Source organism: Dendrobates tinctorius, unplaced genomic scaffold (genome assembly GCF_039654945.1).
Source record: "Dendrobates tinctorius isolate UK_male_01 unplaced genomic scaffold, ASM3965494v1 ptg000060l, whole genome shotgun sequence".
In the NCBI taxonomy this organism is placed as follows: domain Eukaryota; kingdom Metazoa; phylum Chordata; class Amphibia; order Anura; family Dendrobatidae; genus Dendrobates; species Dendrobates tinctorius.
The window spans coordinates 4,041,865-4,069,300 of NW_027361728.1; the positions used below are offsets into that span (position 1 = coordinate 4,041,865).

General features: G+C 45.9%; 2 protein-coding genes across 4 annotated transcripts in view; both read right to left on the reverse strand.

The window, feature by feature from the left end:
* LOC141092474 (probable cation-transporting ATPase 13A4) overlaps positions 1-27,436 on the reverse strand; it is a 576,817-nt gene that overhangs the window by 221,782 nt on the left and 327,599 nt on the right. The gene's annotated exons all lie outside the window — the stretch shown is intronic.
* Positions 1,477-8,185, reverse strand: LOC141092476 (uncharacterized). Its single transcript, XM_073578641.1, has 2 exons — positions 7,909-8,185; positions 1,477-7,798 (listed from the first exon to the last, which is right to left on the reverse strand). Exon 2 carries the CDS (start codon positions 7,561-7,563, stop codon positions 6,493-6,495), a length of 1,071 nt encoding a protein of 356 aa, XP_073434742.1. The 5' UTR covers positions 7,564-7,798; positions 7,909-8,185; the 3' UTR covers positions 1,477-6,492.

Below are 27,436 nucleotides of genomic sequence, written 5' to 3' on the forward strand. Positions count from 1 at the left end.
TTGATGGAATGGTCTGCGGGTGTCATGTTGCCTTTGGAGAGCCCCTAATGTACCTAAACAGTGGAAACCCCCTACAAATCACCCCATTTTGAAAACTAGACCCCCTAAGGAACTTATCTAGATGTGAGGTGAGCACTTTGAACCCCCAAGGGCTTCACAGAAGTTTATAATGCCCGGGCATGAAAATAAAAAAATCTTATTTTTTCCACAAACATGTACAATTAGTCCCAAATTTTTTTATTTTCCCAAGGGTAACAGGAGAAGTTGAACCCCAAAAGTTGTTGTGCAATTTGTCCTGAGTACGCTGACACCCCATATGTGGGAGAAAACTACTGTATGGACACACGTCAGGGCTCGGAAGGAAAGTAGTGACGTTTTGGAATGCAGACTTTGATGGAATGGTCTGCGGGTGTCATGTTGCCTTTGGAGAGCCCCTAATGTACCTAAACAGTGGAAACACCCACAAATGACCCCATTTTGGAAACGAGAACCCCTAAGGAACTTATCTAGATGTGTGGTGAGCACTTTGAACCCCCAAGGGCTTCACAGAAGTTTATAATGCCCGGGCATGAAAATAAAAAAATCGTATTTTTTCCACAAACATGATCAATTAGTCCCCAATTTTTTCATTTTCCCAAGGGTAACAGGAGAAATTGGACCCCAAAAGTTGTTGTCCAATTTGTCATGAGTACGCTGACACCCCATATGTGGGAGAAAACTACTGTATGGACACACGTCGGGGCTCGGAAGGGAAGCAGTGACGTTTTGGAATGTAGACTTTGATGGAATGGTCTGCGGGTGTCATGTGCGTTTGGAGAGCCCCTGATGTACCTAAACTATTGAAACTCCCCACAAGTGACCCCATTTTGGACACTAGACCCCCCCACGGAACTTATCTAGATGTGTGGTGAGCACTTTGAACCCCCAAGTGCTTCACAGAAGTTTATAACGCTCGGACGTGAAAATAAAAAAATCATTTTTTTCCACAAAAATGATATTTTTGCCCCCAATTTTTTATTTTCCTAAGGGTAACAGGAGAAATTGGACCCCAAAAATTGTTTTGCAATTTGTCCTGAGTAGGCTGATACCCTACATGTGGGGGTAAAACACTGTTTGGGCGCATGGCAGAGCTTGGAAGTGAAGGAGCACCATATGACTTTTTCAACTGAGAATTGGCTGAAATTGAGATCAGACGCAATGTTGCATTTGGAGAGCCCCTGATGTGCCCAAACAGTGGAAACCCCCAATTCTAACTCCAACCCGAACCCCAACACACCCCTAACCCTAATCTCAGCACTAACCCTAACCCTAGCCCTAACCCAAGCCCTAACCCTAGCCCTAACCCTAGCCCTAACCCTAACCCTAGCCCTAACCCTAGCCCTAACCCTAACCCTAGCCCTAATGGAAAAATGGAAATAAATACATTTTTTTTTATTTTATTATTTTTCCCTAACTAAGGGGGTGATAACGGGGGGTTTGATTTGCTATTAATGGCGGTTTTTATGTTTGGCGGCTGTCGCACGCTAAAAGACGCTTTTTATTGTAAAAATAGTTTTTGCATCACCACATATTGAGAGCTATAATTTTTCCGTATTTTGACCCACCGAGTCATGTGAGGTCTTATTTTTTGTGGGACGAGTTGACGTTTTTATTGGTACCATTTACGGGCACGTGACATTTTTTGATCGCTTTTTATTCCGATTTTTGGGACGCAGAATGAACAAAAACCAGCGTTTCATGAATTTCTTTTGGGGGGGTGCGTTTACACCGTTCCACATGCAGTAAAATTGATAAAGCGGTTTTATTCTTTGGGTCAGTACGGTTACAGCGATACCTCATTTAGGTCGTTTTTTTATGTTTTGTAGGTTTTATGCAATGAAAACTATTTTATATAAAAAATAATTATTTTTGCATTGCTTTATTCTGCGAGCTATAACTTTTTTATTTTTCGCTGATGATGCTGTCTGGCAGCTCGTTTTTTGCGGGACAAGATGTCGTTTTCAGCGGTACCATGGATATTTATATGCGTCTTTTTGATCGCGCGTTATTACACTTTTTGTTTGGCGGTATGATAATAAATCATTATTTTTTGCTTCGTTTTTTATTTTTATTTTTTAAGGGGTTTGCTAAAGGGGTTAACTAATGGGACAGTTTTATAGGGCAGGTCGTTACGGACACGGCGATACCTAATATGTGTACTTTTATTGGTTTTTTTTTTATTATTTTCAAAAAATGAATTTATTGGGGAATATTTTTTTTTTTTTTACTAATTTATTTGGCGATTTTTTTAAATTTATTTTTACACTTTTTTTTAATTTTTTTTTTACATTATTACATAGTCCCAGGTGGGACATCACTGTCCTGTGACAGATCACTGATCTGTCACATCACAGATCACTGTGACAGATCAGCAATCTGTCACAGGCAGTGCACAAGGCTTCCTCATGCCTGCGCTTTGCAGGCACTGAGGAAGCCAGCTTCCTCCAGGCCCCCGAAGGCCCCCGTCGCCATCTTGGATCCGGGGGCCTGGAGGAAAGGAGTCCCCCGCAGCAGCGCTGCACATTGCGCTGTCGTGGGGGGCTCAGGGAAGCACGGAGGGAGCCCCCTCCCTGCCGATGCTTCCCTTTAACTCCCGGTACACCGCGATCATGTTTGATCGCGGTGTGCAAGGGGTTAACGTGTCGGGGGCGGTCCGTGACCGCCCCTGACACATTGTGCCGGGTATCAGCTGTGATAATCAGCTGACACCCGCCGCGATCAGCGGCGCTCACCACGTGGGCGCTGCTGATCGCGGTAGACGTACTATCCCGTCCACGTTCATACGGGCCCGGGTACCGTGGACGGGATAGTACGTCGGATGTCAGGAAGGGGTTAATAAAACAGTGGGCAGCCACATTTACCCTAGTAGTTTTTACTAATTGTCTTTTATCAAAAATTTGCCAATAATTGTTCATTGTTAGTGTCTAAAGGACAAGATTAAGAATGAAACTTTTCAGATTCTCAAGATTTGCTAAATTTTTTTAAAAATTCAATTTGCTCCAAATAAATTTGCCGAAAATAATGCATGCACAACAAGCGATCCCAACTTCCTAGTAACTTCTATCAGAGACAAAGGGTATAATCAAATCTCCTGGTTGGTGCTGCTATGCCAAAGGGCTACTTTATTGATGATAATAATAATAATAATAATCTTTATTTATATAATGCCAACATATTCCACAGGGCTTTACAATTCAGCAAATCATATACAAGGCATAAGTAGCAACGTTAAAGATAATACAATAATTCAAGATGATGGGTGATCTTTAATGCCAAAATAGGCCTGGTTTTAAAATACATTTAATATCAATATTCAGTATATGCCTTTAAGTGAAAATGCCAAGAAAATCCCAAACAGCCCAACATGGTACAAAATAGAAATATATATGTATATTTTACTGAATCTCTGCTTAATTTCTAGTGTTGCCTAGGTCTGCTTTTTGTCGGTGATGAGCATGTGACTTTTGCAGCCAATCACTGGCCACAGTGGTGAAAAATGATTGGTTGTAGTGGTCACATAGCCGTCTGTTTAACCCCTTTACCCCCTGAGGGTGGTTTGCACGTTAATGACCTGGCCAATTTTTGGAATTCTGACCACTGTCACTTTATGAGGTTATAATTCTGGAGCGCTTCAATGGATCCCCATTGATTCTGCTATTGTTTTTTTTTGTGATATATTGTACTTCATGATAGTGGTAAAACTTATTTGGTATGACTTGTTTATTAGTGAAAAAAATGAAATTTTTCAAAAATTTGGAAAATTTCGCAATTTTCAAAATTTGAATTGTCATACCCTTAAATCACAAAGATGTGTCAAACAAGATAGCTAATAAATAACATTTCCCATAGGTCTACTTTACATTAGCACAATTTTGGAACCAAAATCTATTTTGTTAGGAAGTTGTAAGGGTTAAAAATTGAACAGCGATTTTTCATTTTTCCAACAAAACTTACAAAACCTTTTTTTTAGATACCACATTACATTTGAAGTCACTTTATGGGGTCTATATGAAAGAAGATACCTAAAAGTGATATCATTCTAAGGCTAATTTCACACTTGCTTTTTTTTGCAGTGCGTTTTTAGCGCCAAAAACGCATAGAAAAAACGCATACAAATGCATACAAACGCTGCGTTTTTTTCAAGCATTTTTATGCGCATGCAGGAAAAAACGCAGCGTTTTTATGCATTTGTAGTGCGTTTGCGTTTTTTTACACATTTTTGGACAACACCCAAAAAAAACAAAAAAAACCATTCAACAACACACAAGACCAATGGGACGTCAATGTCGGTGTGGTATGTTAATATATAGACCCTGTCTACAGTATTCTTCAGATTTGCTTGATTCTTCTCGTGTCAACATGGATCTTCGCTGGAAGAGTTTTCACTTCAACTTGGATTTGGACATCGCGATGGCTCAGGCGTATGCAGTAGCTTGCCATGAACAAAGGAAGAGAGAGAGGCAGCGAAGACGGCAGCGGCGGCGTATGTGGATACATCCGATTGTTGAACTCCGGGAGAGCCGTGGGGCATACCACACCCTCTACAGTGAGCTACAGGCAAACCCGGAGAAATTTACAGATTATATCCGGATGTCCCAAGAAAGCTTCAGGGATTTGCTTGCTCGTGTCCAACAATCCATCTGGAGACAGGACACACAGCTCCATCGTGCGATTCCTCCTGAGGAACGGCTACTGGTGACATTACGGTATGTAATATTTAAAAACCAAGGGGTTGCGGTCTGATGGGTTTTTTTTAAATTTAGTATTCAAAACTTTGGGTAATTAGTTTTCGTGAATGTACTAATATTTTATTTTATAGTTTTACAAAATAATATACAGAAATATTAATTTTACTTCTTTCTCTGTTCACAGATTCCTGGCGACTGGAGAAACCCTATCTTCACTACACTTCCAGTACCGTATTGGAATCTCTACCTTGTCTGGAATTGTTGCGGACACCTGCCGGGCTCTCTGGAATTTTCTTTGTCCAGAATTTATGCCCCTGCCCACCGCTGAAAAGTGGATGGAAATTGCTGACAAATTCTGGACAGTATGCAATTTCCCCAACTGTTTGGGAGCTGTTGATGGTAAACACATACGGATCATCAAACCCAAAAGAACAGGATCTGTGTACTATAATTACAAAAAGTACTTTTCAATAGTACTCATGGCCATTGTGGATGCCGGATGTATGTTTGTAGCAGTGGACATTGGAGCATTTGGCCGTGGTAATGACTCACAGGCTTTTAAAAACTCAGACATGGGCCGGAGGTTGTATGGCAACCAATTTAATTTCCCTATGCCACGGCCTCTTCCTCACACCGAAGCTCCGCCACTGCCCTTTGTAATGGTTGGGGATGAGGCTTTTCAAATGTGCACAAACTTACTGAAACCCTACTCCAGCCGGGACTTGGACCACACCAAAAAAATATTTAATTACAGGCTGACCAGGGCCAGAAGAACTGTCGAGTGTGCTTTTGGTATTCTTGTCTCAAGATGGCGAATTCTCGGCCCAGCCATAAATCTTAAACTTCAAACGGTCGATGAAGTGGTGAAGGCATGTGTGGTTCTACATAATTTTGTGATGGCTAAAGAGCACCCGACCTTTGAACTGGACGATGATGCTCCTAACCCATTGCCTGAATTCACTCAGCACCCTCTCAGGTCATCCGTTGAAGTTGGCCAAATGAGGGACCAATTCGCGGCCTACTTTATTTCTGATGTAGGACGGGTGCACTGGCAAGATGAAATGTTGTAAGAATGTTTTCGTTTGTTTATGGTAATAAAAAACCTTATTTGATACCATTACTGAGTGCACTATATTTTTTACACTTCAATTAAATAAAAAACTTCCCATGTATACCTGTGAATTTTTTGACGTTCTCACACCTGGGCAGGTAAATACACATATGAGTTAAAATGCAGCATTGCTAGTCTGCGTGAAATATATTGGAACGTAAGCAAAGCTGCATGTTAAATCTGATGTGTATTAATCAGGGCATGATTGATAACTATAACCAGGCCATGATTGATAAATAGTTATGATTATGACTTTTCAGCGACGTTGGTAGGATCGGGTTTCATGAAAACAGATTTTTTTTAAAGAAAATTGTACAACTAGTGTAAAACAAAGTATGAGATTCGTTCAAAACCCAACCCCAATGCAAGTCAATGGGGAATAAAAGTCAGCATTGAGTGGATGAATATAATCAGCTCAATTCCAACTTTTATTTAACATTAACTAACATTGTGGTAGTGTTTAGAAAGAAACTTTTTTTTTTTTTTTTTAATACAAGTTTCACCAGTTTGTTTTTCAGGAAACCAGATCCTAGTCGGTAAAACTCGAGATATTATACTAGGCCTTGGTATGACTATACTAGGCCTTGGTATTTATTATACTAGGCCTTGTTATTTCACATATGACTATACTAGGCCTTTGTATTTCACATATGACTATACTAGGCCTTGTATTTGATTAGATGGTTGCAATTTGGGGGTGTGCTGGGAAGATGCAACACTTGCAGTTGAAGAAGGTGTTTCAGGGGAAGGGGCAACAAAACTTGTGGGGGAAGGTAGTCCAGTTAAGGGAATTAAACTAGGAACACTTGGAGGAGAGGAAATAGGTTCAGGTACATTTGTTCTAAGTGCATGTCGCCGTAAGCTTGTCTGCCTGGACCTACTTGGGCCCAATGCCCGCCTTGATTGATTTCGCTTTGAACTTGGGGCAAATATTGAGTGTAGGTCCCCCGTCTGCTGCTGTGGCTGCTGCTGCTGCTGTGGCTGCTGCTGCGGTGGCTGCTGCTGCTGCTGTGGCTGCTGCTGCTGTGGCTGCTGCTGTGGCTGCTGCTGCTGCTGTGGCTGCTGCTGCGGTGGCTGTTGCTCTGTGTTGGCAGTGCTCGTCCTTGCAGGAGGACTGGTGGCGGCAGTGATGGTCCAGGTTTGCGGAGTGGTGGTGGCAGGGCTACTACATGTTGTTGTAGCGGCAGGGCTGTTCCACGTTTGCCTAGTAGTGGCTGTGCTCCACGCATGCATGGGGGTGGTGGTGGTGCTCCAGACAGGAGCAGCACTTGCCATGGTGGTGTTGGTGAAGTGACCAGCTGCACTCAGACTTGTGGTGGTGTACCGGTGGGTGTCCTGGCTTTGAATAGAGGTGTCCGTGCAGTGGTATGCAGCACAAGTCAGTAGTGAGGTGAAGCGAGTCAATGGTGGCACAGGTGGAAATGACACCACTGACTGCTGTCCGTACCGATTATGCTGCATAGCCTGCAAGAAAGCATTGTTGCAGGCCTGCAGCACATTCAGCTGTTGCTCAGGACTAAGGTGTTCCGCCATGCCCTTTTCAATCTTACTAAAAAAATGGTGCGCTGTTCTGTTGAGGTCAGCCTCCAGACGGTCAAGGCGCTGTTCGACAGAATTGAAGCAGTGTTCAAAGTGGTTAAAACCACGTTCCATGAGTGCAAAACCGCTTTCAACTCTGTCGGACAGCGACTTGAGGCTGGCATTAAAGGCCTCGCTCAAGTGCATAAACTCAGGCAAGACATTCCTGTCCAAGGCCCTTTGCCGCTGGCGGGTAGTGCCCGCATAACCAGTGGCAGAGACCTGGGACAGGGGAACACCTGATGGCCCAGCTTCCTGGTCACCAGCTGTCTGTGTGGCTGACCTGCAAGGTGCTTCCTGGCTGTCGGATGGCTGGGACGGGTCAGAGGACGTCCAAGGAAGGACCGCTCCAGGGCCAGGTTGCAGGGTGCTGCTCCAGGTGCTGTGGAAGAAAGGAAAATCATTACTACCATGCCTTTACAAGAAGCATCAGCTGTGGATTAGAAAAACACAGATTAATAAAAATAAAAACCCAAAATTTATAATACTTACGATCTGGTGGCAAGGACCGGTCTTAGGAACTGCAACGTGTGATAGTGACGGTATCTAGGTCTTGTCCTTGACGCAGATCCACTGCGAACCTGGCCCTCAGCACGAACATCACTGTTGAAGCGGTCCTTGATCTAGCGCCAATGTGTTCGGACTTTGTCCACTGTTGGAAAAAAAAAACAACAACATGTCACTTGTGTTTTTGATGCACGACATATGCTATCACTAAACCCAACAGTGCCATCAAGGACAATAGTCACTGCGGCACAATACAGCAATACAATACTCAAAGCAGTCACTGTAGAGCCCGATGACACTGTTGGGTTTCCTGCTAGAATATATCTAGCATGAAACCCAACAGTGACATCAAGGACAACAGTCACTGCGGCACAATACAGCAATACAATACTCAAAGCAGTCACTGTAGAGCCCGATGACACTGTTGGGTTTCCTGCTAGAATATATCTAGCACAAAACCCAACAGTGACATCAAGGACAACAGTCACTGCGGCACAATACAGAGCAGGGAAATACTTACTAAACGCCTTTTTGGAGGATGCAGTGGCGCTGTCCCAGCCATCCATCAACGCTGCGGCCACCTCATTCCATAGCCGCCGGGTCACCACATTGTCCTTGTACAGCCCGTCACGGCTGTCCCACAATGGGGCACGCTCCTGGACCAGGCTGATGAGCTGCTCATTATCCAGGTAGATGTCTTCATCCCGTTGTGGAACCTAGACAAAACACATTCATTATAATAATCAAATTTAAATTGAATAAAAAGTTACAAAAAAAAAATACAGCAAAGATGAAAAATAGAAGATAAAAAATAAAGAACATTACAAATCATTTGATACATACATTCCGTATCACCACCGGGACTTGGCTTCCCTGCTCCTGCTCTTCGCCCTCAGTAGTCCCGTCCGCAGAAGATGACGATGTCTAAAAAAAAAAAAAAACGTAAGAGATTTGGAGTCGCAGCAGATATACTTACCAGTTGCCCGAAAATAATCACCTCACGGTCTGTATTCTGATTCCGAAGACATACTGCATGTAAAAATAATAAAAATCATTAGTACATACACAATTTAAAAGGACAGGCATACGATGTAATAATACTCACATTCTTGACGCTGATAGAAGATGGGTTCGTTGGTGAATGTCTGCTCTCCAATCTGTCACTGTAGTTGTGGTACAGTGTTGGCAGACACCTCCTTCATATAGCCTTTTTTTTTTTTTTACTTTTGAATTTTATAACTTGTCTAAATAGTGGACACCAAAAAAAAGCGCAGCGCTAAAAAAACGCATACATGCTGTGGTGCAGTGACCGCTGTGTCCGCTAGGGGGCGCTGTCTGGGTGTCCCAGGACAGCAGTATAAGCATTTCCATTACCCTGATAGGTGTAGGATACTGAAAGATCATAATGATCAGCAGAGGTACTGCTGAGTAGTATGTTCCGTTACAATGTGTCAGGGAAGCCTGTGTGTGGCTGAATGCAATAGGACCTTGTGTGAGGTCATAGTCATGTGATCACCTGTGGGTGTGGTTATGGACCATATATGGTACCTGAGGTCTGGTCACATGGGGTGAATGCTGGGACCTGATTGGTCCAGTTTGGAAGGTCCCGTGTGGAGAAGGATCTCCTCACTAACAGCACGTGTGGACGCTGTGACTAATGGCGATGTGTGCCTGACCGTTCCCAGGGAGAGGGAAGGAACGTTTGGAGTGTAAAGCAGCATGCAAGGTAACCCGGAGACGGGACTGCTACTGAGAGACTGTATAGCCTGCTGGCTAGATGAAGCACAGCCTGTGTGACTAGGAGGGCTATAGGGGAGCAGAGCTCCAGTGTGAAGATACCCTGCTGTCTGCTAGAAGACTGTGGCATGTTACTGCTGGAGGTTTATGAAGGATGAATAAACCTCATGGACTATGATTTGTTGGAAAATCCTGTGCCGGATGTGTTTTTGATCGCTGCAAGCGAGTGTCCCCCAACCCTGAATGACAGCGCTACCTCACAAATGGTGGAGAATTGCTAAGGGCAATATAGTAGCCTTGTTGCTGGGGGTAACGGAAGAGGACTGCCAAAAAAAAAAAACTTTGTTGCTAAAGTCTGTGATTCCAACAGCACATGTTGCAGTGCTGGCAACGCTGAGCTAGGAGGGCTGACGGTTGTGAAAGCCGCATACTGACAGCAGCTCAGTGAAAGAGACTGGTGATTGCTATAGGGTGCCTCTGCGGATAAGTGGTACCCGAGGACCTGTGTGGCCGACACAGGTAACGACAGGTGTTCACTGTTGTACTGACCTGGATCAGTGAGCAAGGTCCTGGAGGGTCAGTGTTGGGAGGTTCTGGGAGAGGAATCGGATCCCTGGAACACGTGATATGACCTTGGACCTGGTGAGGCCGGTGTGTTGGGAGACCCTGGGAGGAGGGTCGGCTCCCTGAATAGCACCCAGTGTGCCCTGTGGGTTGGATGGTCTCAGGCAGAGACGGTGCTTGCTGTGGCTCAGTGGGGTCACGAAGGTCTCGCAGCACAGGAACCTGGTGTTTTCCTCTTTGAGCATTGGTAGCAGACGCTGTCTGTCTACACCATCCTGCTGCAGCTTTATTGCATATGTCTAAGCGGGTACAGTAGTTGTGGCTTTTCACAACTCTTGAGGGTGAGTACCCTGTATTATGTCGTTATACCCCCATTATACCTGCACTGGTAAGGCCCTATGGGCGCACTTTTGTGGTTTCTTTTATCTTCGAGGGTGACAAGCGGCTTCCGGTAACCCGGCGGGGTTACGAAGGGGACAAGCGGCTTCCGGTGGATCGGTGGGTCCACGAAGATGGCGCAGCTGGAGCTGCAGGGACACCAGCCGCTGGGTGTGTGAACAGCAGCCGGTGGTGTCGGTGATCGGTGACAGCAGGAGTTGTGGTGGTGCCAACAGACTTGTGTGGTATCGTAAAAAAAAGACGAGAACTGTGGCATAAGAAGTTCTGCAGAACGGACATGGGGAAATCCCGCAAGGGGGCGGTGACCCAAATTGGTGTGGTAGCCCAAAAGGGGGTGGTAACCCAAAAGGGGGCGGTAAACCAAATCGGGGTGGTAACCCAAAAAGGGGTGGAGTCTCAAATGGGCACGGTGATCAAAAAAGGGGTGGAGTCCCGGGAGGGGGCGGCAACCCAAAGTGGGGTGGTGGTCCAGAAAGGGGCCAAGTTTGAAGAAATGTCAGCACTAGATGACTCAGTGGGTATGTCTGGAGTACCGCAGTGTGTGTGTATGACTTGGTCAGAATGTGGGATATCCTTTCCGGATAGTGACGATGGGCCACAGGTGTGTACCGTGATGCTGCATCGGGAAGGAGTCCCAGGTAGGCTGGACTCAAAGAGTCAGGTGACTCTGACAGGAACTCCACTCGTTTTAGCTCTGACCGAGAAAAACGTCAGAGTTCGCTGCCTCCACGGGGTCACTGTGAATTATAAAGTGGACAGAGTCCTAATTGAGATGACAAAGGGGGAGTGCCAAGGTGGTAGTATGCCACCAAACTTAGTGCATACCTTTGAGAGGCGCCGGGACTTTGTCATGTTTAAAGATGTGGGGCAGGAGGATGGAGACGTTTCTACTGTAGGGCTAGCAGACACTGAGACGCTGACGCCTCCTAACGTGGACAGGCCAGACGTAGGGGCGGCCGGAGAAAGAATTGTGTCAGACGAATTTACTGACCTGATGTCACCTGAAGCATACCACAGTGTGAATGAAAATGGTGTGGTAAACAAAAAGAGCGGAGCTGACACACGGATAGAGAGTGTCATGGGGGTTCACCGTACGGTGTGGTGTGATTGTGACGTGTTATTGCCAGTAGCCACCACTAGGACAGAATCTAATGCTGTGCTGACTGAAACTCGTGACAGGACTGGTGGTAACCTGATCGAGAAGATAACGGGAATAGAAACACAGTCAGCGGGTAACCGGGGGGGTTCACTTGACTGATAGGACTGACTCAGTGGTACCCTTTGATATAATTAAAGAATTAGTGGTGCGACACGTGCTGGCCAAAAGAGAACAAGATCAGGAGATACAACTAATAAAAGAGACAGTGGAAGAACATGTCAAACAAGAGAGAATCTTGAGACAATTGGCCGAGCACAAGGTGGAGGGGCTCGAGAAAGAAGTCTTGGAGCTCAGTGGTCACCTGTCCACCTGGCAAAGTGTGAACAAGAGCCTTAAGGAAGAGATGGAGGAACTCAGAGGAGTAGTAGAACGTCTTCTGCGGGAGAAGAGCTTGGACGGAGATGTGCCACGGCTGGGTCCGAGTGATAACAAGACGGAACTGCCAGTACCTATCTTGGCAAAGGCTCACGAGGAGATAAAATCTCCTGAAGCTGGTGAGCAAAGAGCCGTAGAAGACAGTCACCCGGTCGGGTCAACTGTAGTGAGGGAAGTGTCTGTGGTAAAGCCAGAGTCTTCTGTCCAGGAAGAGAGCAAGACCACGACCTTCAAATCTGTGATCGAAGTACCCGAAGACATGCAAGAAGCCTGTGCGGAGGAAGGAGTACATGAGGCGGTCAAAGCCTGTACGGTGCACTGGGCACCTGAGACTCGGCAGTTGGTGATAGTATCAGCCAGGGAAGATACATCAAACCGAGTAGCTGTCCTGAAAGAGATGCATTTGCAGTGTCTACGTGTCAAACAATTGGTTAGGCAGAGTAATATGAAGGCTGCTCGACGCCTAGAGATAGCAAGAGAGGCTATGGATCGGTTGAGTTTGAGGAAAGATGTGGTACCGGTACCCAAAACTCTTATTGGGAGAATCATTGGAAGGTCCGGGAAGGTAATGCAAGACCTTGTGAATATCTCCGGTGTGGTGAGGGTGAGGATCCCTCCTGATGATGAAGACCAGGTATCCAGGGAAGTGGATAGGATTTCCATCATGGTGGTTGGCTCCGTGGAAAGCCTGAGAGACTTTCGAATGCTCGTGGAGTATCGAGTGGAGTACCTGCAAGAAATTGAGCAGTTGAGGCTGGACCATCAGCGAATTAATAAAGAAATACAGAATACCAGGTGGCGGCCGCCTGCAACCCAGAATGTAAGAACCCGAACGGTTCCTCCAAGAAGTGACATGGCAAGTGGCAGGAGAGTGTCAGCAAGGGGTAGTTCGACTGGCAAGATGACGTTGAAAGACCATAGTTCCTGTGAGATGCTGACTGAGTCAGACTCAGACCAGACAGCAGGCGCTACTAAGACTTTTGACCGCACCAACCGAGAGAGACGGTCAGGGAGAGAAAGATCAGGTGACGAAGCGTACTGCAGACAGGTGGAGACTAGAGAGTGTCTGATGACGCAGACAAACCATGACTGGGGGGTCAAAGACAATGACCGGTATCATGACCGCTGGGAGCGGGGGAGGCCTAACCTAGAGATGAGGCCGTATGACAAATGGAGACGGTTCTCTCAACCTGGTGGGCAAGGTGTAGTGAGTGCCCAGTCTCGAGAGCCGGGGGTTATGCTGTGTGTTCAACCCCACAGGTTTGAACATAGGGGGGAGGTATGTGGTGCAGTGACCGCTGTGTCCGCTAGGGGGCGCTGTCTGGGTGTCCCAGGACAGCAGTATAAGCATTTCCATTACCCTGATAGGTGTAGGATACTGAAAGATCATAATGATCAGCAGAGGTACTGCTGAGTAGTATGTTCTGTTACAATGTGTCAGGGAAGCCTGTGTGTGGCTGTATGCAATAGGACCTTGTGTGAGGTCATAGTCATGTGATCACCTGTGGGTGTGGTTATGGACCATATATGGTACCTGAGGTCTGGTCACATGGGGTGAATGCTGGGACCTGATTGGTCCAGTTTGGAAGGTCCCGTGTGGAGAAGGATCTCCTCACTAACAGCACGTGTGGACGCTGTGACTAATGGCGATGTGTGCCTGACCGTTCCCAGGGAGAGGGAAGGAACATTTGCAGTGTAAAGCAGCATGCAAGGTAACCCGGAGATGGGACTGCTACTGAGAGACTGTATAGCCTGTTGGCTAGATGAAGCACAGCCTGTGTGACTAGGAGGGCTATAGGGGAGCAGGGCTCCAGTGTGAAGATACCCTGCTGTCTGCTAGAAGACTGTGGCATGTTACTGCTGGAGGTTTATGAAGGATGAATAAACCTCATGGACTATGATTTGTTGGAAAATCCTGTGCCGGATGTGTTTTTGATCGCTGCAAGCGAGTGTCCCCCAACCCTGAATGACAGCGCTACCTCACAATGCGCATACCAGTGCGCACGTATGCGCATCCATAGGCCATAATGGCTTTTTTTAGCACAGAACGTGCGCATACGTGCGCATGCGCTTTTTTGAAGTGGTTGGGCGGACCAAAAATGCAACATGTAGGGTCTGGAAAATAAAATCGCACACCATGAAAAAACGCAGCGCACGAAAAACGCATACGTGCGCATGCCAATGCGCACATATGCACGACCATGTTAAATATAGGGGAAAAAAGCGCATGCGCACGTATGCGTTTTTTTCCAGCGCAAAAAAACGCAAATGTGAAACCAGCCTAAAAGCTGCACCCTTAATGTGCTCAAAAACACATTCAAGAAGTTATTAACACTGGAGGTGCTTCACAGGAATTTTGTGAAAAGAATAATTTACATTTACTCATATATACTCGAGTATAAACCGACCCGAATATAAGCCGAGGCACTTAATTTTGCCATGGAAAACTGGGTAAGCTTATTGACTCGAGTATAAGCTGGGTATGCATTGTCCCCCATCCCTGTCATTGTATGCATGACTCCCCGATCCCTGTTCTGCTATGCATGGCTCCCTGGTCCCTGTCCTGCTGTGCATGCATCCCCAGTCCCTGTTCTGCTGTGCATGGCTCCCCTGTCTCATTGTATGCATGGCTCACCCCCTGTCTCATTGTTGTATGCATGGCTCACCCTCTTCCCATCCTACTCACCCTCCTCGTGTCGTCGCTGCATCTCCATTGTCCTGGAGCCGGCAGCTCTCTTGTGCTGAGCGGTCACGTGGTACCGCTCATTAAGGCTAGTTTCAGACTAGCATTTTTTGCCAGCAGTGCATGCTGCCGCTAAGCCCCGCCCCCTCCGGTCATCTCCGCCTAGTATCGCACACGGCTGCATGCGATCTGCACACCCTATCTTTAGCATAGGGTGCGCAGACCGTGCGCTGACATGTGCTAGTAGAATTTTGCGTGCGCTGCGCCCTTTTGACGGTGCTCCGAGTGCACCAAAATGCAACATGGTGTGCTCGGCGCGCACCAGCGCATCGTCAAAAGGGCGCAGCGCAAGCAAAATTCTACTAGTGCACGGTCAGCGCACGGTCTGCGCACCCTATGCTAAAGATAGGGTGTAGGCACAAGGCGAAATGAGGAGTAATGGATTCAATAGTAAATACAAAAGTGCAAAATTTATTGATTTAAACATGCACAGAAGGGTAATGAGTCAAACTCCAAATTTACATAAAATCAGACGCAAACAGGACAGACCCGGACAGGGAAGAAAGGAGTAACAACCCGTGCTCACAATACATCATCACCAAGGCTCAAATAGTACAATAAAGTATCATGCAGGATTAACCAAGCCCGTAAATGTTGCGGCCAAAACAGATATATCCATGGCCTAAGAGGACAGGATATCCTGCCTAGATAAAGTAAGGTGCTGAGTGGTGATGTAGATATGCAAAAACCTACAAAAGTAATCCCCAGGCACTTAGTATATATATATAGTAAGGGCAGGTTTCTTACCAAAGTGTACGGGTAACCAGGTCCAAGACGGCGACCCCCGACGCGCGTTTCGCACCTACTTTGGGCACTTTCTCAAGGGAGTGAAGGCTATATGTAAACCGGACCTTTTTATATCATTGTGATGCAATCACACGTGATCACGTGATGTAGGTGGACGTATAGAGCCGCGCCACCGGCGCATGCGCTATGTGATGCTGTGGCACAATGAGAGCTGCAGCTGCAGCCACTGGCTTTCAGAAGACATCATACTTACCCTCCTTGTGTCATCCTTGCATCTCCGTCTCAGCTCCGGCAGCTCTTCCTGTGCTGAGCGGTCCAGTGGTACTGCTCAATAAGGTAGTGAATATGCACTGCTCTCCACTCCCATAGGTGTGGAGTGCATAATCATTACCTTAGGCTAGTTTCAGACTAGCGTTTTTGCCAGCAGTGCATGCCGCCGCTAAGCCCTGCCCCCTGCCTGCCCCCTCCGGTCATCTCCGCTTAGTATCGCGCACAACTGCATGCGATCTGCACACCCTATCTTTAGCTGCCGACTCCTGTTGCTGCTCACTTTTCCCTACCGTCGATGACTTGTGTATAAGCCGAGGGGGGCAATTTTAGCACAAAAAAGTGCTGAAAATCTCACCTAATGGGGGAGACCTTGGTGGCCATTCAACTGGCCCATGATGACCACTTTCCAGGAAACTGTTCATGTAAGAATGCTCGGAAGTGACACCCATTATGTGGTGGTGCACCATCTTGCTGGAAAAACTCAGGGAACGTGCCATCTTCAGTTTCCTGGCAAGTGGATTGGTCGTTGTGGCCCAGTTGAATTGCCACCATGGTCTCCCGATCTGACCCCATTAGACTTTTATCTTTCGTGGCATCTGAAGGCAATTGTCTATGCTGTGAAGATACGAGATGAAACAATGAATGCTGGAAGCCTGTGCTAGCATTTCTTCTGCGGTGTTGCTATCAGTGCATCAAGAGTGGGACAAGAGGGTTGCATTGACAATCAAACACAATGGGCAGCACTTTGAACACATTTTATAAGTGGTCATAAAATTGTAAATAACTCATGAAAGAATAAAGTTATGTTAAAACCAAGCACACCATTGTTTTTCATGCAAAATTCTCAATAAGTTTTATGTGTCACATGACCACCTTCCCACTGAAAAAAATAAAGTTGGATTCAAAATGGCCGACTTCAAAATGGCCACCATGGTCACCACCCATCTTGAAAAGTTTTCCCCCATATACTAATGTTCCACAAACAGGAAGTTGATATCACCAACCATTCCAATTTTATTTTAGGTGTATCCGTATAAATGGCCCACACTGTATTTAGATGTGTAGTGAGGTGAGCACCTTGAACCCCTAGATGTTTCACAGAAGTTTATAATGCTGAGCCGTGAAAATAATAAAATCACATTTTCCTCACAAAAATGTTATTTTAGCCCCAAATTTTACATTTTCATAAGGGTAACAGGATAAATTGTACCATACAATTTGTAGTGCAGTTTCTCCTGAGTACGCCGATACCCCGTAAGGACGAGAAAACTACTGTTTGGGCGCATAGCAGGGCTTGGAACAGAAGGAGCGTCATGTGACTTTTTGAATGTAAAATTTCCTGGAATCATTAGAAAATGTCATGTCCCATTTGAAGAGCCCCTGATGTGCCTAAACAGTGGAAACCTCCCACAAGTGACCCTATTTCGGAAACTAGACCCCTTACGAAATGTAACTTAAATGTATCTATTTATAGATATATATACTAATCTATAGATGGATCAAGTGTTCACATTTTGGAAAATAGGTCCTTCAAGGAATGTATTTAGATGTATGGTAAGTACCTTGAACCCCCAGGTGTTACACAGAATTTTATAACGTTGAGCTGTGAAAATATTAAAATCACATTTTCCTCACAAAAATTTTTTTACCCCAAGTTTTTAATTTTTCTAAGGGCTAATAGGGAAATTTTTACAACAAACGGAGGTCCATTTTTTTCCTGAGTGTGTCAATACCCTACATGTAATCGGGAAATATTTTTAAGACACAGTGCAAAGCTCAGAAGGCAAGGAGCACCAGATTTTACTGCTATGGCTTGCAGGTACCATAACCCACTGGGACCGCTATTTACCTGCTGGAGTGCAGATTTTCCTAGAAGTTTACGGACGCCATATACAGAGCCCCCAATTGCTAGAAGAGCAGAATCCCTCCTCAAATGACCCATTTTGGAAATTATACCCCTTTGGAAATTTATCTACAGGTGTAGTGCTGATTTTGACTACATGGGTATTTTCCAGAAGCAAGCAGCAATGAAAGTTGCCAAGTGAAAATTGCAAACTGCTGCTACAGTGACCAGTATGCTGTAGTGACCAGAACATTGCAGTCACCAGTATCTTATGCCTAGCTCATACTTCTGGAGGTGTGCAACCGTTAAGTTAGGTGGGTTCTCATCGCTTAAGAAATGCCAAACATGAACGCTAAAAGTGGTTTAGGTACACTGTGGAGCTCAGAAGGGAAGGGGGGCATTTGGATTTGGAAGCAGAATTTGTTGAATTTCTTTTGACTGATGAGGAGCCATTTCACTTTTCCAGAGCCTTTGTACTACAAGTAACATGGAAGCCCCCTATATTTCTGTTAAAAAATGACCTACCTGAGTGAGGACTTGCTTTTTTGTGGACTGATTTGAAGCTTTTATTTGAAGCATTTCACACAACTTTTGGGATCACATTTATCCAGAGTTCTATGCTGAGCACTTTGGGGTTTCTATTAGTGATGGGTGAGGACTAAAATGCTCGTTGTTCGGGTCGAGCAAGTTGAAATACTTGGGCTCTTGGACAGAACTACAAGCCCAATGTAAGTCTATGGGAGACCTGAGCATTTTTACCACAATCTCCCCCCAGGGTCCTATTAAGGTCTAAAAACATCTGAAAATGATGGAAACACTGCTCAAATGACACGGGGACATCATGGGGATCGCCCCTGGAAGCATTCCTGACTCCTAGTTCACAGCGTTAAAAATGTTGTCAGAGTTTCATGTCATTTTTACCGATGCACCAAAAAACATACCAAAACGAAACCAAAACAGATTTTGCTGGGAAATATGTTAGGGTACATCCTTTCCAGGATAATGACTTGTATATAAGGCAAAATAATTAACCACAGATCAAAATATTGCCCCCCACTTGGGCTATGTTCAGACGGAGCGATTTTAAAGCGTTTTTCAACTTTAACATTGCTTTCAACCAATACAAATGCATTTACTTGGAAATATCATTGTAACATTTAACAACCCTAGCTGGCCATGTGGTGTGACACATAAGCAGACATATCTTGTTTCATTTATGAAGGAGGGACTCAAAGTCACGGAGCCTATTTTTACAGGGGCATAAGGCAGCATTAATCTGCTTAAAGGGCCATTATTAAACAGTGGGTCTCCTAAACTGTTATTGCCTATGCAGTGAGTGGATGGGCTGCCAAGAATTATGACGCACCCCAATTCTCTTTTCATGAGATGTCCAGGATGGCTTCCATAAAAAATGTTGCATTGAATGCAAGGCCTGGCCTACTACCAAGTCACATGCACCCCAATAAGCCCTTGAACCCACATAGTGGATGGACACAGGTAAATCCACTTCACATTATTCATTTTTTACTCCCATTCTGTTTTCTTATGGATTGACTGCAAGGCCTGCCCTGCTACCAAGTCATATGTACCCCAATAACCCCAATCCCCCCTTGGAAAAAACAGGGAGGAGGGCATCTTAACCAAAAATGTCCCATTAAAAAGGAGCGGGTCTCCTAGACTTGTAACATCCATACACGCAGTGCATGGGCTGACAAACATTTCCCCCCAAAATACTATGGGCATCATAGATACCCTTGCCAAAAATTGGACTGCCTGTAGCAGCACAGAACAGGTTAACCCTGGTCACCTGGTGGCGGAGAATGAGGAGACATTGATGAAGGCCTCAGTAAAAACTAGGGCCAATGTAAAGGAGCGGGTCTCCTAGACTTGTAGCGCCCATACACGCAGTGCTTGGGCTGACAAACATTTCCCTATGGGTGGTACATTTTTTTCAAAATATACTATGGACATCATAGACACCCTTGCCAAAAATTGGACTGCCTCTGGCAGCACAGAATAGGTTAACCCTGATCATCTAGTGGCAGAGAATGAGGAGACATTGATGAAGGCGTCAGTAAAAACTAGGAGCAATGTAAAGGAGCGGGTCTCCTTGACTTGTAATGCCGATACATACAGTGCATGGGCTGACAAACATTTCCCCATGGCGGGTACATTTTTTCAAAATATACTATGGGCATCATAGACAACCTTGCCAAAAAATGGACTGCCTGTAGCAGTACAGAACAGTTTAACCGTGGTCATCTAGTGGTGGAGAACGAGAATACATAATGATAAATCATACTGAAATCAAACAAATAAATAAAAAATGTGAATCCACCTGTGAAAGAAAATAACAAAAGGGAGGGGTGAACACAGGCTTATAAATTTGAAGCCAGAATTTGTTCAACGAGATATGTTTGTCCCTAGCAACAGCTCAGAGACAGGGATATAAATAAAAATATTATATAATAGGATTTCACTATTTTTGTATTGGAGAGTAGTGTTGAGCATTCCGATACCGCAAGTATCGGGTATCGGCCGATATTCACTGTATCGGAATTCCGATACTGAGTTCCGATACTTTTAGCATATCGAATACCGGAATCGGAAGTTCCCATAATGCTATGAGCCAGTTTAATTTGATTCAGCCAATGACAATCCTCAGAAGTGTGGCACATCCTGTTAGGTATGTAGGCATGTTAACTAATGGCATGGCTGTGATTGGCTGCTGAAATTATGTCATGATGCACTATAAAAGCCGCCGCAGCCGCCATTTCTGGTTCACTCTGCTGTGAATTCAGTTAGGGACAGGCTGATGTTCAAGACTGTGAGGGACAGTTAGAGATAGCGATTTTCACAATCATAGTGTGCTTTACCCAGGCTACATAATCCACCACTGTAGCTTTCTTTTGCCTTGCAGCAGCGTTCACAGTTGTCTGCAAGGTCTGTGTGAGTGCAGCTCACGCTGAGTAGTGTGTCCTGCAGCCACGTCTGGTTGTAGGACGCTCAGAGTGTCACAGCCTCATACATATTTTTCTTTTTTTGCTGCTCATTTTTCATTCTCCTATTAGTGTGCACTATGCATCCATCCTTATCCTTATACGTTAGTTGCAAACACTATAGGAGTAGACAGCGGAGCCTCTCTGCAGCCTTTCAGTGCTAGTGCCCAGTTTGTTGCACTGTTCACGATTGTCTGAGAGGTCTCTGTGTGTGAGTGCAGCTCACGCTGAGTAGTGTGTCCTTCAGCTACGTCTGGTTGTAGGTCGCTCAGCGCGCGTCACTGCCTCACACATTTTTCTTTTATTGCAGCTCATTTTTTATTCTCCTATTAGTGTGCATCCATCCGTATCCATCTACATTGGTTGATTGCAAACACTATATAGGAGTAGATAGAGGAGCCTTTTTTCTGGCTTGTGCCCTTCAGCTGCAGCCAGATTAGTATTACCCTATTTTTTGGAGCCTCATCTTTTGCATTGTAGGTTACCTTCCTGCATTGTAATAGCTCCAAAAAGCTAGTGATACTATCGCTTTCAAATCTTTGGTCACATCCTTTTAGTTTTAAAAAAAACAAAAAAAAAACAAAATAAAGTTCACCAAACACTCCATTTGACAGTTGTGTAGGCCACATTAGCTCCTATTAAAGTGTAGTCCATACACACACTTCATAAAATTAGTGTTTCTTATACCTGTTACCAGCTGTTCAGGAATAAGCACACTAAGCCCCCCCTTTGTACTTTTCTGCCTATCTTTATCAGTCTACCAAGATGAAGAAGGCAGGGAGTAAGGCATGTGGGCATGGGCGTGGAGTTCCAGCAGGGAGAGGACGTGGGGCTTCTGAAGGGAGAGGACGTGGGGATTCTGCAGGGAGAGGACGTGGGGATTCTGTGCCTGCTGCGGGCACCAGTGAGTCAGCATCCCCCAGTTTTAGCAGGCAACAGTCCTTTATGCATTAGTGACAAAATAGACACCACAATAGGAAAGTAATAAAATATTGTATCAATCTACCTATAATAATAATGATGAAATCAAAATAATGTACATATTAAATTATTCCTTGTATGTCATAAATTTGAATGGGAACCATTCAATACTGTAATAGAAACAAACCACTATGTATGGACCATCAAAGATAGAAAAACAATGGGACTGGAATATATATTAAAACAAAATATTTTTATTCTTTAATTAATTCAATACAGGCAATCATAGATAGTGTAAAAGCAAGTGCCGAGGGCAAACCTAAAAAAATTATATAATTACTCTATACAAATGTATGATCATTCATACGGACTGTCTGATAGAAGGTATCATAACATGATATAGTATATCTCCATACCACACAAAGATGTCAATAAAGAATTTAATATATATAAAATGTAAACAATATATAAACTAGAGAATATATCAAATTACCACATACCACAGCAGAATAATTCTGTCCACAGTATATAAATCCATTTTAATCATATGTCATAGTAGTGAATAGACCTATAACACAGTGTGTGACCATGGAATGATGCTCACACTATGTGAGCCAATATACATGTAACATACCCGTAATATGGAGACAGCCACAAGGGCACCCCCCTGACGAAGGACGCTGGTTCCGAAACACGCGTCGGGGAGTGCCGGGCAATACCTTGTGGCTGTCTCCATATTACGGGTATGTTACATGTATATTGGCTCACATAGTGTGAGCATCATTCCATGGTCACACACTGTGTTATAGGTCTATTCACTACTATGACATATGATTAAAATGGATTTATATACTGTGGACAGAATTATTCTGCTGTGGTATGTGGTAATTTGATATATTCTCTAGTTTATATATTGTTTACATTTTATATATATTAAATTCTTTATTGACATCTTTGTGTGGTATGGAGATATACTATATCATGTTATGATACCTTCTATCAGACAGTCCGTATGAATGATCATACATTTGTATAGAGTAATTATATAATTTTTTTAGGTTTGCCCTCGGCACTTGCTTTTACACTATCTATGATTGCCTGTATTGAATTAATTAAAGAATAAAAATATTTTGTTTTAATATATATTCCAGTCCCATTGTTTTTCTATCTTTGATGGTCCATACATAGTGGTTTGTTTCTATAACAGTCCTTTATGTGAAGCTTTGTAATACCTCGCCGGACCCCACTGCTGTGGGGTGGGAGGAACAAATTGAAGCCGTTGTCGGATGGATGGCAGCTAACGCATCGACTTCAATGACGTCCACGTCCTCTCAGGGCCAGAGCACTGAAGAGCAACCATCTGTCTCTTCACCACCTGCCAAAGTGCCCAGGCAGTCAGAGAGCCCTGGACAGGAGCCATCACAGTCTCTACTTCTGGTCTCTGAATCTATTGGCTTGGAAAGAGGGGGCCAGCCAAGCAGCATTCAAGAATGTGAAGAAGAGGGAGTATGCAGTGATGCGAAACTTCTTTGTCCCTCTGAATCTGAAGAGGCGGGTGGGCCAGTGCCTTTGGTCAGCACACCTCAGTACGCATCAGATGATGACGAGACTCAGGTGCCACTTTCTGGTGCATGCGGTGCTGGCAAGACAACCCAGGAGAAGCAGGTGTTTGAAGAGGGGAGTGTAGATGATGAGGTCCTTGACCCATCATGGCGTGAGGAACAGGAAGGTGGTGGGAGCAGCTCTGAGGAAGAGATTCCCCGAACGGCCAAAACAGGAGGGAGAGGGAGGGGGCAGACTTGGTTGCCTGTAGTCTCCACTTAGGCACCCATTAGGAGTATTCCTCTTTCAAAAGCCAAAACGGGTGCTCCCAAGACTTGCAGTGCGTGGTCCTTTTTGACACAGTTGCAGATGACATTTGCTTTGTCAAATGCAAGCTGTGTCATCAGAAAGTCAAAAGAGGGAAAAATGTCAGCAACCTCAATACCACAAATATGTGGAAACATGTGCAGACCAAGCACGAGGTGGAGTTACACAGACACACTGAAGACGTAGGCCAACGTACAGCACCACCTACCACCTCTTCAGCTCGTGTTGGGGCCTCTTCCTCCAGCTCACACACAGCTGGTTCGATGTTGTGAGTTCATTTTCCCCTTCATTACTGAGGCCCAAGGAACTCCCTCTTCTGGTAAAGAAAGGTAGTGAGCCTGATTGTCAAACACCTGAGGCTGATGATTGTGACTGGCTGAGTGGAGTTACGGACTTGATATAATGCTGCCGACGCCCTTCTGCCCTGCGGGTGATTTCTCTGTGGGATCCTTGGAGACCAGTCTGAATTCCTGCTCCTCCAAAGCTAAGTTTGCTTCTCGGCCTTTTGCTTTTGTGCTTTGACTTTGTTTTTGCTTTGTTTTTCTGGATTTCTGCCATTCCCTGCTGGGGTGTGCTGAATTCATTTAGCTCTGTCTTCTGAAAATACCTGAGTGCTGATTCAGTTTTTGAAGCCTAGCTGCTTCAGGGCCTTTTTCATATCAGCTGGTTGGCTTATGTCTTTGATAGGGTTTTGGCAGATTGCAGACAGCAGCCTTCCTGTCCTTTCCTATCTAGGTAGTTTTGGGGCCCCGTCTTTGCTCAGTCTATCTTTCTGTCTGTGTTAGTATTTTCATCTTGCTTCACCGTCATTATATGTTGGGGGCTGCCTATTGCTTTGGGGTCTGCTCTGGGGCAGTTTAGATTTCCCCTTTCTTTCTTTAGGCCTATGTATTTCTCCGGCTGTGATCGAGGGGTCTAGGGCATCGTAGGAACCCCCCACGGCTACTGCTAGTTCTGTTGATAGGTTCAGGGGTCTGCAATCTGATAGTTGCCAACTTCTCTGGTTTTCTGGACTTAGCTTGTATTTCTGCTTTTGCCTCCTACGGTGACTCATTCATAACAGTTCGGCTTCCTCACAGGATCGCCAAGGAAGAACCTCTGGCACTGTTGTCCGTAGACCCAGTGACATTCCACACACAGCACCACGTTCCCAGTCATCCTCACACTCCCAGGCCACTCTACAGCCATCGGTAGCACAGGCATGGGATAAAAGGCGGCCATACTCGGCAAACCATCCCCGAGCACAGGCTCTGAATGCTGGCATTGCCAAACTACTGGCCCTTGAAATGCTCTCATTCAGGCTGGTGGAGACTGACACCTTCCAGAACTTCATGGCATTGGCAGTCCCACAATACACCGTGCCCAGCCGCTTTTATTTCAGCAGGCAAGCCGTCCCTGCCCTGCAAAAACATGTGGAGGGAAAAATAAAACATGCGCAACTAAATGCCGTCAGTAGCAAGGTCCACCTGACCTCCAATGCGTGGACCAGTAACCATGGACAGGGACGATACCTTTCCCTCACTGCCCATTGGGTCAATGATGTGGAGCCGGGTACAGATCTGGAGAGTGGCGCTGTACATGTTCTGCCAACTCCACGGATTGCAGGAATCCAGTCTGTACTCATTGACTCCTCCTCCTACTCAAGTTCCTCAGAAACAGCGGTGCAGGAGCCTGTTACGACCGATATGAGCACAGCCGTGGCCAAACGTCAACAGGCCGTACTCAAATTAATTTCTTTGGGGAATCGAAGCCACACAGCGCAGGAGCTCTGGAATGCCAACAAGCAGGAGAGCAACGTGTGGTTTGTGCCAGCGAATCTCCAGCCGGGCTTGGTAGTGTGTGACAATGGCCAAAATCTGGTGGCAGCTCTGGGCCTAGGCAACCTCACTCACATCCCATGTCTGGCACATGTGCTCAACTTGGTCGTGCAGAGCTTTCTGAGGGACTATCCGGATCTTGATGCACTGTTACACAAGGTCCGCATAGAGTGCGCTCACTTGCAGCGTTCCAGCACGGCAAGATCGCGCCTTGCTGCTCTGCAGCGCCGATTATGCCTTCCGGAACATCGCATCATATGTGACCTACCCACCAGGTGGAATTCAACATTACATATGTTGGAGCGGTTGTGTGAGCAGCAGGCAGCAGTCATGGAGTACCAGCTGCATCAGGCGCAAACAAGTCGCACTGTGCACCGGTCACACTTCAGCACCACTGAGTGGGCCTCTATGAAGGACATCTGCTTCGTTTTGCGTGCCTTCGATGATTTCACGCGGATGGCGAGTGCATATGATGCACTAGTCAGCATGACTGTCCCCCTTATCTGCCTGCTTCAAAAAACACTGCAAGCACTAAGGGAGGAGGTTTTGGAAGAGGTGGAGGATGAGGAGTCACAAATGCCATCTGCTACTGGACAGTCTGCGCTACATGGTTCCTCACAAAGGCCTTGGCAGGGGACACTTTGTGAGCAGGATGAGGAGGAGTCAATGGAGGAGGAAGACATCTCTCCAGAGGAGGGAGGTACACAATGCTCTTGTCATGTCGGACGCTGTTCACACCACAGCATCCGGCAGGCAGAGGTAGTTCCACCTCCAGCCACTATAGCCTCAGTGGCGCCGGCCTGATCTTCAGGCTCTCGGGGGTTTATCCTGCAGGAGACCAGGTTGGATGGTTAGTCACGCCCACGGTCTTTAAATAGTCATGCTGGCCTATGGGCGTCGCCGATTATAGCTTGTGTTTCATACCAAGTGGTTCCGGTCTGGAGTGGAGGTGTTCAAGAGAGAGAGATTCATATCTGGTGTCGTATGATCCGTCGTTATCCTTTCTCCTTCCCATATTTGTGTTTAGTTGTGCCCTGTTCACATTACTGTATATTCCTGTGTGTGTGCGGCGCAGTGCAGTTTAAGTTCTCCCTGTCTGTCATTATTTGTGTGGGAGCTTTGGTGGTGACTTCTCACTGGGTGGAGGGTGGAGGGTTAAGTGCAGGGCTGAGCAGGAGATAAGGAAAGGTCGGAGGCTCAGGCATTTGCACCTTCAGCAAAAACCCTGGGTTGAGGGTCAGACAGGGTTTCCCCTAGTAAAGGGACACCACAGGGGCCCCGGGTATTTCAGCCTTAGTTGAACTAAGCCCCCGTGACATTATAATCGGCCCACATTTTTTCAGGAGTCCATGGATCCATTAGATTCCATAACCCGCCAGTTGGCGGCGCTGTCCATACAGGTCTCCGAGTTGAATGGGGCAGTTCAGCAGCAGGGCCTGGTAGTAGCAAAGGTGCAAACGGCATCTGCAGGTATCGGTGCAGAGCCGAAGTTTCCGCTGCCAGAACGATTTTCAGGCGATCGCAGCAAATTTGTTGTATTTCGGGAGGCCTGCAAATTATACTTCCGCATGCGGCCAATATCCTCAGGTAATGAGGCCCAGCGAGTAGGGCTGGTGTTGTCATTACTGAGTGGTGACCCCCAAGCATGGGCATTTTCCTTACCACCTGACTCTGCTACATTTCATTCGGTCGATAATGTTTTTTCTGCCCTCGGGCTCATTTACGATGACCCTGACCGACTGGCTCTAGCGGAATCTAAAATCCGCGCCCTCCGCCAGGGGGAGCGCTTGGCAGAAGACTATTGTTCGGAATTTCGCCGCTGGGCTGTAGACACACAGTGGAATGACCCAGCACTGCGGAGCCAGTTTATTCATGGGGTATCAGGGAGGGTGAAACAAGCCCTCCTGATGTATGAGCCTTCGGCATCATTGGAGTCTGCCATGAGTTTGGTGATACGTATTGATCGCCGTTTTCGTCAGGGGGCACAGGAGACGCTACCTCTGGGGGAAAACAGAGGTGCAGGTGTGGTTGAAGTAGATGAGTCCCCTGAACCTATGCAGATTGCTGGCG